At 41.0% G+C, this 12,870-nt stretch overlaps 1 protein-coding gene across 1 annotated transcript; it reads right to left on the bottom strand.

Annotated features, from left to right (window-relative positions):
• Positions 1-5,615: 5,615 nt before the first annotated feature.
• On the bottom strand, positions 5,616-10,401 carry LOC121504218 (complement C1q subcomponent subunit C-like). The gene is made up of 7 exons (XM_041778903.1): positions 10,297-10,401; positions 9,253-9,432; positions 8,994-9,167; positions 8,611-8,690; positions 7,969-8,085; positions 7,622-7,702; positions 5,616-6,149 (listed from the first exon to the last, which is right to left on the bottom strand). Exons 2-7 carry the CDS (start codon positions 9,413-9,415, stop codon positions 5,997-5,999), a joined length of 768 nt encoding a protein of 255 aa, XP_041634837.1. The 5' UTR covers positions 9,416-9,432; positions 10,297-10,401; the 3' UTR covers positions 5,616-5,996.
• Between the last annotated feature and the right edge of the window lie 2,469 nt (positions 10,402-12,870).

Here is a 12,870-nt window from a genome sequence, read left to right as displayed (position 1 = left end):
CAGGGTGCAAAAGTGTCAGCTGGGACCATACGTGGTCATCTGAATGAGATGAAGTGCTATGGCAGGAGACCGAGAACCCCACTGCTGACAAAGAGACATAAAAAAGCCAGACTGGAGTTTGCAAAAATGTACCTGAGTAAGCCTCAATCCTTCTGGGAGAACATTTAGTGGACAGATGAGACTACGGTAGAGCTTTTTGGAAAAGCAAGTCATTCTACTGTTTACAGAAAACAGAATGAGGCCTACAAAGAAAAGAACACAGTACCTACAGTCAAACATGGTGGAGCTTCAAGGATGTTTTGGGGTTATTTTGCTGCCTCTGGCACTGGATGCCTTGATTGTGTGCAAGGAATCATGAAATCTGGAGACTATCAAAAGATTTTGGGCCACAATGTAGGGCCTAGTGTCGGAGAGTTGGGTCTGGGTCAGAGGTCATGGGTGTTCCAGCAGGACAATGCCCCCAAACATACCGCAAGATGCACCAAGAAATGGTTGGAGACAAAGCTGGAGAGCTCTGAAGTGGCCAGCAATGAGTCCAGATCTAAATCCCATTGAACACCTATGGAGAGATCTCAAAACTGCTGTTGAAGAAGCACCCTTCAAATCTGAGAGACCTGGAGCAGTTTGCAAAAGAAGAGTGGTCCAAAATTCCAGCTGAGAGGAGTAAGAAGCTTGTTGATGGTTATAGGCAGAGATTGGTTTCAGTTATTTTTTTCCGAGGGTGTGCAACCAAATATCAAGTTAATGATGCCAATCATTTTGTCCGGCCAAGTTTTTGAGTTTTGTGTAAAATTGTGTCAATTTTGGCTTTTTTCTTCAGATTTTTTGTGTTGTTCCAATGCACATAAAGAAAATAAACACAGGTATATCAAAAACATTTGTTGATTGCAACAATTTCTGGGAGGAATGGTGTATTTTCTGGAAAAATTCCAGGGGTGCCAATACTTTCGTCCATGACTGTATATACATATATACATATAAACTCAGCACAAAATCTAAGAAAATTTGTGTTGGTACATTATTTCTTTGTCGTAACAATGCTTCTTGGTAATAAATCTTACACTGTTGGAAAGCCTGTTTATTACCCTTTTAATTGATGCCACATTTGTAAGGAACATGCATTTGTGGGATGAGCAGCTGAGCTTAGCATGTGGGTTGCGTCCATGAAAAATGTGCCAAATCTTCTCTGCCAGTGCCAAACAGCTTAATTTGCTGTTGCTATTGACTCTTGTTTTGAGCTTCTGGTACCCCCAGGTGCGGCCAATCAGGTGCCCGATTGGCCGCACCTGTGAGCATGGGACCTGCTACAGTGGTCAGTAGATGTCTGCATCCATGAAATGGCATGTTTGACTGATCTGGATAGGGCCCGTCGGTAGGGCAACTTCAAGCTGGTGTTCCACAAAACCAAGTTGAGACATTGTTTGGAGTGAACCCTGGTACCATCTCCAAACTGAAGGCCAAGTTCCATATAACGGGGAATGTCAGAGACAGGCCGGGAAGTGGGTGTCCCAAGAAGACAACACCCCAAGAAGACTGTTTCCTCACTCTGTCAGCACTTGGGTACCATAGGCTGTCTTCTACAGATTTGCAGTCAAGGTTCGCAGGACGATGTGGCCGACAGCTCTCTGCCAAGACAATCCGGAACAGACCACACTCAGCCAATCTCCGGTCTCATAGGGCTGCCAGGAGGCCTACCGTGACTGCCCTTTGCCATCAGGCCCGTTTGCGCTGGTGTCGGCAACACGTGCACTGGAACCTGAACATGTGGGGGAACGTTCTGTTCAGCGATGAGTCAAGATTCTGCCTACAGCAGTTGGAACGCTACGCTGATTGCTGCACCGATAGAGTAACATCTTTAGGTGGAGGCAGTGTGACGGTGTGGGGTGGCATCTTCCTCACTGTAAAAACAAGGCTTATCATCACTGGAGGAAATCTCAATGCAGAGAGATATCAAGATGAGATTCTGCAACCAGTGGCAATCCCATATCTCCACAGTCTGGGACTGAACTCTATCCTCCAAGATGACAACACTCGCCTCCACAGAGCGGGGTTTATCAGAGACTACCTCCAGAATTTGGGAATGGAGAGGATGGAATGTCTTGCCAGCAGTCCTGACCTCAACCCCATTGAACTCTTGTGGGATCAGCTTGGGCGTGCTGTTCGTGCCAGAGTGACCAACACAACCACATTGGCTTACTGGAGATTAATGCTGGTGGAAGAATGGGATGCAATTCCACAGCAGTGTGTGACCAGGCTGGTGACCAGCATGAGGAGGAGGAGCCAGGCTGTTGTGGCTGTGTATGGTGCTTCCACACACTACTGAGGCTCCTGTTTGTTAAATGAATTAACTGTTAAACGCCAATATGTCTTGTTTCTTCAAACTTCAAGAGTCAACAAGAGTCAATGGCAGAATCAGCTGTTTGGCATTTGGCCGAGAACATTTGGCAAATTTTTCATGGACTGAAATCCACATACTAAGCTCTGCTGCTCATCCCACAAATGCATGATCCTTACAAATGTGTCATCATTTAAAAGGGTAATAAACAGGCTTTCCAACGGTATAAGATTTATTACCAAGAACCATTGTTACAACAAAGAAATAATGTACCAAACGCATTTCCTTACTTTATGTGCTGAGTTTATATATATATACTTAAATACATATATAGGAATTTGGTCTCAAAATCTCTTCCAGTGCCAGCCTAACTAGTTTTTAATTCAAAATCACCAGCAGTTTCCTTTTCATTCCTAAAAACCCATAAATTTATTTTTCTTAATATTTAGAAATAAATTATGCCATCGAACCAAGTTTTGCGATTTCCCAGCTCTCTTTCTACATTAGACTAAAGTTCCTTTAAATTCTTACTGGAGTAAAATAAATGTGTATCATCTACATAGATTACATATTTTAAGACACTGATTGAAATAAAGTTTGATCCCTGGGTATGCAGGGGTGTAGCTAGGGCTTTAGGGGCCTTCAGAAAGAATATTACCAGGGGCCCCCCTTTAACCAACTAGCAAAGTAACAAATGTTGCATCACTTTTTACAAATATCCATGCATTTTAATGTGTTTTTGATCCATAATATCCCCATGTATGAACAATATTTTTACTATGGTTAAACTGAGTTTACTTGCATTATTTTGAGCGCTGGACTGCACTATTTGGACATTTGTTCTGTTTCTTCTTTACCAGTGGCCGGTAGGTTGAAAAGACCCAGATATGCTGACGTCCCACCCTGGTATAAACACTCTGACACTAAGGATGCTGCTGATCTTATAAATTTGCATTTTTTCTGACTTTTTGATCGAGTTAGTGAATGGAGTAAGACCCTTAACCTGTGATGTTTGTGATTTTCCTCTGTTTTTATACAAAGGAGTAACAGCCTGCACTGTCAGACATTACTGAGAAGAAAAAAGACCACACTTAAAAAATGTTGGGTAAAAGCTGGGCGTCTTTTGCGGAGGGAGCTCAGTGACCTGACTGCGGGGTCGGGTCGAGGGCTGGGGGGAGAGAATGAAACCTCTGCTCTGACCCCTTCAACCTTTGACTAGCATTTTTCTAGAGAAAGATTTCCCAATCAAACATATAAAAACAGAAAAACTAAAGGAAGAGTTCAGCTGAGGATGTGAAGAAAGTGACAGAAGTTGGCAAGAAAGAAGAAGTTCATAAAAACACAAATGTTTCACTTCCATATTGATTACCCTCTGAGAGGGCCAGAGAAACATGGACACACCTTTAACGTCCTAAATTATCTCAGCACTGCTGCAGACTTTCTGAGTACTGTTTATTCTCAAAGCTGGTGATAGCTAGAGCCGTTACTCTGGAGGATTTTCTCCTAACTTTACACAAACACATGACCAAGCAGTTATGATGCACCCCATGACCCGTGGTGTCCCAGGGTCAAATCTGGCCTGTGTACGGTGTATATTTTAGAACATTCGCAGGTCTCGGAGTGAGGAGTCAGGGGACATATGAAAAAGCATCAGGTCTCAGGGAAAAAGGTTACAGGTTTCAAGAAAAGAGGTGTCAGGTCTCAGGAAAAAGGCATCAGGAGAAAAGGTGTCAGGTTTCAAGAAAAAAAGGTGTCAGGTCTCAGGAATAATAGGCGTCAGGAAATAAGTGTTGGGGAAAACAAGTGTCAGGTCTGAGGAAAAAAGGCGTCAGGAAAAAGAGGTGTCAGGTTTCAGGAAAAAGGCGCCAGGAAAATGGTGTCAGGTCTTAGGAAAAAATATGTCAGGTTTCAGGAAAAAAGGTGTCAAGTCTGAGGAAAAAAGGCGAAAGGAAAAAGAGGTGTCAGGTTTCTGGAAAAAGATGTCAGATCTCAGGAACAATAGGCGTCAGGAAAAAAGTGTAGGGAAAAAAGGTGTCAGTTCTGAGGAAAAAAGGCTTCAGGAAAAAGGTGTCAGGTCTCAGGAAAAAAGGTGCTGGGACAGCTAACGATCTACAGCTAGGACAGCTAACAAGCTACAGCTAGGACATCTAACAAGCTACAGCTAGGACAGCTAATGAGCTACAGCTAGGACAGCTAACAAGCTACAGCTAGGACAGCTAACGAGTTACAGCTAGGACAGCTAACAAGCTACAGCTAGGACAGCTAACAAGCTACAGCTAGGACAGCTAATGAGCTACAGCTAGGACAGCTAACAAGCAACAACTTGGAAAGCTAACAAGCTTCAGCTAGGACAGCTAATGAGCTACAGCTAGGACAGCTAACAAGCTACAGCTAGGACAGCTAACGAGTTACAGCTAGGACAGCTAACAAGCTACAGCTAGGACAGCTAATGAGCTACAGCTAGGACAGCTAACAAGCTGCAGCTAGGACAGCTAACGAGCTACAGCTAGGACAGCTAATGAGCTACAGCTAGGACAGCTAACAAGCTACAGCTAGGACAGCTAATGAGCTACAGCTAGGACAGCTAACAAGCAACAGCTTGGACAGCTAACAAGCTACAGCTAGGACATCTAACAAGCTGCAGCTAGGACAGCTAACGAGCTACAGCTAGTACATCTAACAAGCTGCAGCTAGGACAGCTAACGAGCTACAGCTAGGACAGCTAATGAGTTACAGCTAGGACATCTAACAAGCTGCAGCTAGGACAGCTAACGAGCTACAGCTAGGACAGCTAATGAGTTACAGCTAGGACATCTAACAAGCTGCAGCAAGGACAGCTAACGAGCTGCAGCGGTTACCGTCCATGAGTGATGGCAGCTAAATTAAAACTTAAGTGGGTGTGTTCAAAGTTTTACTCCCACAGAATTTCATCCGTGTTTTTACTCCAACTCTGTTGGTAATAAATACACTAGTTCTAGCTCGAGCTCATGCAAAGGTCTCTGGGTAATTTTGTTTATAATGAACAATGACAACGATTACTCATGATAATTTCTCACATGTACTGTATGTGTAAACCATTGTCTGTGTGGGTGCTGGGGGCCCCAGCTCTGCTATGATACAAGTCCAGGGGGACTCAAAGGAGGAAAGGAATGGAACCACCAGTCTGGATGAATGTCAACATAAAAAGACAAACAGCAGAATGCCTATGAGGCATTTTTAACTCTGCTGACTGTGGAAAATGTAAATCTATTAAAGTGGAACTGAAATCATCTTGCAGATGTTAAACTGTTATAAATTTTATTTATGTATCTCCCATAGTTGTTTATTTCTGCAGTAGAACAGTTTTAGTCGATCTTTGAATAACTGTGCATTAAACACGACTTCATGATAGAAATGGACGACAAGTTTTATCTTCATTTATTTGATTAAAGTTTAATGAATGAAGATGACATTAAAAAGGAGTTTTAATATCAGAGCTTATAAACAACACCAAAGCATGTCTACAAAGTTTAGGTGGTCAAGCATTCAGACAACATTAAAGGAGCATTTCATGAGTTTAAAAAGTGGATATGTGAGCCACATTTCAAAAAGAAGGTGTCAAACAGTAACACTGAGTTATGATGAAGATCCTGCTCTGAAACATCTGCAGGATGACAGAACTTTATTCTGTGTTGTAGAAGAGCAGGAAGCCGTTAAAGATGATCATTTTATCTCTATTGTCTGCTGCATCAGCGGCCGTCTGCTGGTCCCTGAACGACTCGAGCCAAACCTGCTGATCCACCGCCAGCTCCAACACCACGCCGCCCGACAGAGTCTGAAACATGACAGAAAATCCCAGACAATGAGGAAGAAACAGTCTACAAATCTAAGGAGAAACCTGCACAGCTTCTAAATGCTGATGTTTGCTGATGCTATAGCGGTTCTCCCTCTGAACAATAAATAAATATAAAAACAACAACAGAAGAAAAAAGAAAACTCCTTCTGAGGAGTCAAGCCAAAAACACACCAGGCTGAACTGTTCTATCATATGACGTGTCCTTGTTTCCATCCCTTCTACACACTGACAGCAGGATGTCGATGGTAAAACTCCCCTTATCCAATGCTGGGCCAGGTGTGCTGAAAGCCCGCTCAGGGCAAGTGAAAAAAACGACAGGAGCAGTGGTGTTTAACCAGCAGCCAAGGCCTCTCTCTTTTTCTACACACCCAATAAAAGATGGCGCTAAACTTCTGTTTCTGCTCTCTCAAACAGAACTGCTACTATGGCAGCTGATTAAGTTGGTGATAGCTAGAGCCGTTACTCTGGAGGATTTTCTCCTAACTTTACACAAACACATGACCAAGCAGTTATGATGCACCCCATGACCCAGAGTGTCCCAGGTTCAAATCTGACCTGTGTACAGTGTACATTTTAGAACACCCGCAGGTAAAGAGTAAGGAGTAAGGTGTCACATGAAAAAGCCGTCAGGTCGTGAGAAAAAAGCTGTCAGATCTCAGGAATAATAGGCATCAAGAAAAAAGGTGTCAGGTCTCAGGAATAATTGGCGTCAGGAAAAAAAGGTGACAGGTCTTAGGAATAGTAGGTGTCAGGAAAAAAGGCATCAGGAAAAAGAGGTGTCAGGTCTCAGGAAAGGGTGTCAGGAAAAAAGGTGTCAGGTCTCAGGAAAAAAAGTGTCAGATCTCAGGAATAATTGGCGTCAGGAAAAAAGGTGACAGGTCTTAGGAATAGTAGGTGTCAGGAAAAAAGGTCTCAGAAAGGGGTGTCAGGAAAAAAGGTGTCAGGTCTCAGGAAAAAAGGTGTCAGATCTCATGAATAACTGGCATCAGGAAAAAGAGGTGTCAGGTCTCAGGAAAAAAAATTTCCAGGTCTGAGGAAGCTGAGAGGGACCAAACAGCTGTTCTCTCTACCAACTGCAGCCGGCCTCACCGGGAATAAAGTTATCAGGAAAAAAACCTGAACAACTGTGCTTTACTGGTTACCTACAGGATCTTTTGACCTTAAAGCCGGGTCAAATCTGACCTGTGACTCCTTTCCTGCATGTCATTCCCACTCTCTCTCCACATGTTCTGAATCTATTCCTGTCACTGTACATGAAATAACGGCAGAAAGCCATAAAATATATCTGAACTAAAACAAACAAGATGATGACGAGCAGAAGTTTATCTGGCAGAACAATAGCTGTATAAATCTCAGTGGATGCATCCTCTTCTTGTTGATTTGTCTTGTTTCTGGAGGTAACCAGAGAGAATGTGAATGAATCTTCAGACTCTTTAACCCTCAGCACTGACCTGATCCTGGTTCTTGTTGTAATCACAGAATCCCAGCTTGTTTGGCAGAGCCTGACTGACAATATTCAGACAGATGCTGGCCTAAAAGACACATAAAGGACAATAATGAAGTTACAGTTATGATGTAAACTCATGTATGTGATGATTCATCAGCAAAATTATAAATTTTGTTTTATCTTGTGCCAGACCACCAATAAATGGACATTTATCTGATGAAACTGAAACCTTAAAGTAACTCAGACATACAACACATTCCAAAATCTAAACTTATACAGTGTATTCATTTCTAAAAAAAAAAAAAACAGGTTTGATGATCATATAATAGAGTGAAAAAAGAGCTGTGTTACCTTTGCAGTAGAGTGGAAGTTGAAGTAGTAAACTCCAGGTATTCTGCATGTGAACTGACCCGTGGTTGTGTCAAAGTCCCCGGGATTATTGACCACGGTGGTCCACTGGTTGACAATCTAAAACATCAACGTAAACCACGATTAGATTAGTAGATTTTTAAACAAAGGTAACCTGCAGTTTTACTCAGTCATAAAGTCTCACTTTACTGTGCACTTTTATACCTTCTGATGGATGGATGGATGATGGATGGATGGATGTTTGGATGGATTATGGGTGATGGATGCTTATATGGATGTTCAGATGGATGGATGGATGGATGATGGATTGATGGATGGATGAATACATGAATGGATGAATGGATAGATAATAGATGGAAGGATGTATAATGGATGGATGTATGATGGATGGATAATAGATGGATGGATGGATGAATGGATGGATGGATGTTTGGATGGATGGATGGATGGATGTTTGGATGGATGAATGGATGGATAAATGTTTGGATGGATGGATGGATGTTTGGATGGATGGATGAATGGATGGATAAATGTTTGGATGGATGGATGGATGTTTGGATGGATGGAAGGATGTTTGGATGGATAAATGGTGTATGTCAGGATTCAGAGAGAGTTAAACTGAACCTGGTTGTAGGGAGGATATGTTCTTTCTGTCCTCTTCACTGAGAAAGCTGAATGCGTCTGCTGCTGGAGGCGTCGTCCCCCTAAAAGAGAACAGACAGAAACTATGCTGTTTATTTACTTTACATACTAAATAATGAGTCATTCATCAGAACAGACGTCTGATCAGGGAGGCGTCTGGAACGAGGGTTTCTGTCTTGGTTTCAGTCATGTAGGTATAAACTAAATAGCTGATGGCATTAATAGATTCAGTCAGGAGTTTCCCTTATTTCCTTTTCAACCAATAACAAGTTCCTTTTCCTGTGGTCAAATAAATAATAAATATTTATTTTATAAGCGAGTTACGCATGATATACTGTATGTAGTCTGAAAAGTTGACTCTTTACCTTGGCCAATGTTTCTTCCGTTTGGCCCGGGACGACCAGGGTTTCCTGGGCGACCAGCTTCTCCCAGAACTCCACGGTAACCTTTAGGACCTGTAGGACCTTGCGGACCTTGACTCCCAGCCTCCCCCTTCAACCTAAGGAGGTTGTCCGGATCTAATCCTTCCACCATCGCAGCTGGGAGGAAAATATCTGGTGAGTAATATTTTTGTCCACTAGGGGGCGAACAACATTCATGTCTGTGTGTTTAGAAAGTGCTTACCTGGCTCTCCTTTCTCTCCCTTCGCTCCAGGTAATCCATTTCTGCCTGGGGCTCCGTTAACTCCTACGTGTCCGTCAGTTCCTCTGCAGCTCACGTCACATTGGACAGAGGTCAGAAGTGAGGCCACGCCCACCAGAACCAACATCCCATAATAAACTCCCATGGTCTGAAACACTGTCACTGATATTTAAGGAGAGAAAGAAGGTCGTCATGACGATAAGACAGAAAATTATTAGAAATATTAAAATAACACCTTAAAGAGGTTTTAAATTCCCACTGAGACCTTAGTTTTAAGGCTTATTTCTTTCCTCTGTTAATCCCTTTATTTCCACTTTGAACCCATTTAATTCTGTTTAAAGAAGTCTTTTACACTATTAAGAAAGCTATATACTTAAGCATAAAGACATAAAAATATATTTGGAGTTTTGAGTGTTATTCAGATAAAATCATACAGTATATACAGTTTTCACAGCTTAACTTTCAGGGGACCATGATTCTCTGACCTCCATGGGCCCCTGAAAGCTTCCCCCTTTATCCCCCTGAGAGGTCTGATAGCTGCAGGACATAATGCCTTTATATTGATAAAAACTAAAATACAGACTCAGAAATTATTCTAAAATGTGGACATGAAAAGTTTATGCTGGCTTTTTAAAGGAAGCTTTATTTTTAAGTGCATGTTACAGAAAAACACCAGTCAAAAAAAAAATTAAATGCAAATAAATAAGATAGCTGATGTTAGCAGCTAAAGTTAAAGTCATGTAGCAGAATGATTCAATGCTCCACACGTTTGAAATAAACAGAAATAAACAGAAACAAACAGAAGTAAGCGTCGTTCTGCAGGAGGAATACCAAGGCAGAGTGTGACGAGTTCAGACCTGAATTATTTGTGTTCATAAGAGGAAATCTAGAGTATGCTGTTTTGGTATTTTTGCACAGCTCAATCAAACACAATACACAAAATTCATTCACATATATCCAAAAGTTTCTCCCTGAACATACGGTAATGTTGTTCCAGGTTAATATGAGACTAAATGTTTTACTCACCAGTCCTCTCAGTCTCACCAGCAGAGATTTGGAGCTGCACAGCAGAGGACGGGGTTTCCTCTTTTGGTGAACAAATTAAGACTTCTTGTTATCCTCCGATTTTTTCCTTCACACACACACACACACACATGCACACACACACTGTACAAAATCAGCACGCACGCACACAGACACACATCAGCAGGAAATGAAACTTCTGCAGTGACAGAAAGGTTTGTCAAATCTTGGTCCATTTTCCTTGAGTTGATTTAAAACAGGGGTGTCAAACTCAGTCCCAGCAGGGGCCAGATTCTGAACTTGGGTCTAACCTGAGAGCCTAACAGGGTCAAGATTTAACCATAAAATGCCAACCTTATTTTCACCAGAAATGAATTATGGGGTAAAAAACTGATGATAAATAATTTAGCAATTAGAAGGTGAAAATAATAAGTTAAAAACTCAAAATCTGAGATAAAAAGCCAAACTTATATGTTTAAAAGTTAAAAACATGGCATTTAAAGTCAAAAAATGTTTTTAAAAAGCAAAATATGAGACAGAACACTGACACCATGAAGCTGAAAAGGCAAAAACTGAGAAAATATTCAAAATTATTTTTTTTTACAGTCAAAATATGAGGCAAACATCGAAATAATGAATTTCAAGTGTCAAAATATGAAATAAAATTAATAATCATGAGTTTTTAAGGTCAAAAAATGACATAAAAGTGAAAGTTAGGAGTTGAAAAAGGTCAAAATGTGAGATATAAGTCAAAATCATGACTTTAAAAGGTCAAAATAGGATTTAAAAAGTAAAAGTTATCAGCGCGCCGGTGGTCGAGTGGTTAAGGCGCACACCATGCGCAGGCAACCCGGGTTCGAATCCGGCCCGTGGCACTACTTCCTGCATGTCTCTACCCGCTCTCTTCCCTGTTTCCGACTCTGTCCACTGTCCTGACAAATAAAGGCCAAAAATAAATCTTTAAAAAAAAGAAGTAAAAGTTATGAGATGTAAAGGTTGAAATATGAAATAAAAAGTCAGAACCATAACTTTTGGTCTTAACTGTGAGATGCAAAATTGAAAATATAGAGAAAAAATGAATTTTCCCACATTCCTTACGTTTACTGTTTACTTTTTCTAATTTTTATGACTCAACAAGGATGTTCTAAACCATCATAGTTAAGTTTTCATTTTTATACTGGAGGAAATCTGCAGACCTCATACTGCTGGACCAGTTCTAATAAAAATATCCGGGCCGGGTATAACAGCACCACGGGCCGGATTTGGCCCCCGGGCCTTGAGTTTGACACCCCACTTTAAAGCCCCAGAGAGCTGTAACGGTATAGAAATGTTATTATACAATCTGAAATGAAAATAAAATAAAAACTGAAATATCACACTGACATCAGGATTCAGAGCCGTGCATCAGCTTTGTAAATGTAGCTCAGGCTCCTCCCATTTCTCTGATCTGTGCTGAGATGTTCCTACACCTTGACTGGAGTCCACCTGTGCTAAATTAACCTGATTGGACATGATGCTAAAGGCTCACACCTCTCTACAGAAGGCCTCACAGCTGACAGTGATATCAGAGCAGAAACTAGGGGTCAAAGGTCAAAGGAGCTGCAGAGCTCAGAGAGAGGATTGTTGACAGTCACAGATCTGGGGAAGACTACAAAAACATTTCTGCTGCTCTGAAGGTTCCTGAGAGAACAGTGACCTCCAGAATTCTCACATGAAGTTTGGACCGACCAGGACTCTTCTAGAGATGGTTGTCGGGTCAAACTGAGCAAGCGCGGAGAATGGCCTTAGTGCCCGTTAGGTACGATGCACCCTGCTTTCATAACACAGACACTGTGTTTTATTTCATCTGTATGCTGACGACACTCTACTGTACCTGCCGCTGAGCCTGGAGAGTTGTGCTTTAATGACTGATGATAAAAGAGTGCAGTTGAACCCCTCTAAAGCTGAGGTCCTGGTAATCAGGTCCCAGAGGATGGCAAAACAAATTCTGCCATCTGATGGACCAATTTTTTTTTTCATTTAATATTTCCAATTTTGCAAAGTTACAACTTTAAGTTATGATTTTGACTTTTTATGTCATATTTTGACCTTTTATATTCAGTTTTAAATTTTAACTCATGTCTTGACATTTTTAACTCATTATTTCAAATTTTATCTCGTGTTTTGACCTTTAAACGTCTAAATTTTATTTCATATTTTGAACTTTTAAGCCCATTAAATTATAATGTTGTATAATTTTGACCTTGTAAGTCATGGATTTCAATTTTATCTCATAATTTGACCTTTAAAACTCATGATTTCGAATATAATCACATCATTTTAACATTTTAAATTTATGATTTCAAATTTTATCTTATATTTTTACCTTTAAACTCATAATTAAAAACAATTTCAAAGTTTTTCCTCATTATTTTGTTTTTTAAAAACATGATGTTGATTTTTAATTTCATATTTCGACGATTTGAACCAGTAAGTTTGACTTTTTATCTCAGATTTTAACTCAGATTAAACTCAGAATCCGGCCCCTGCTGAGACTGAGTTGGACACCCCTGATTTAGCACTTCTAAGTATTGTTTC

This window comes from Cheilinus undulatus, linkage group 3, assembly GCF_018320785.1.
Source record: "Cheilinus undulatus linkage group 3, ASM1832078v1, whole genome shotgun sequence".
Classification (NCBI taxonomy): Eukaryota; Metazoa; Chordata; class Actinopteri; order Labriformes; family Labridae; genus Cheilinus; species Cheilinus undulatus.
This window is presented reverse-complemented; position numbering and strand designations above follow the sequence as displayed.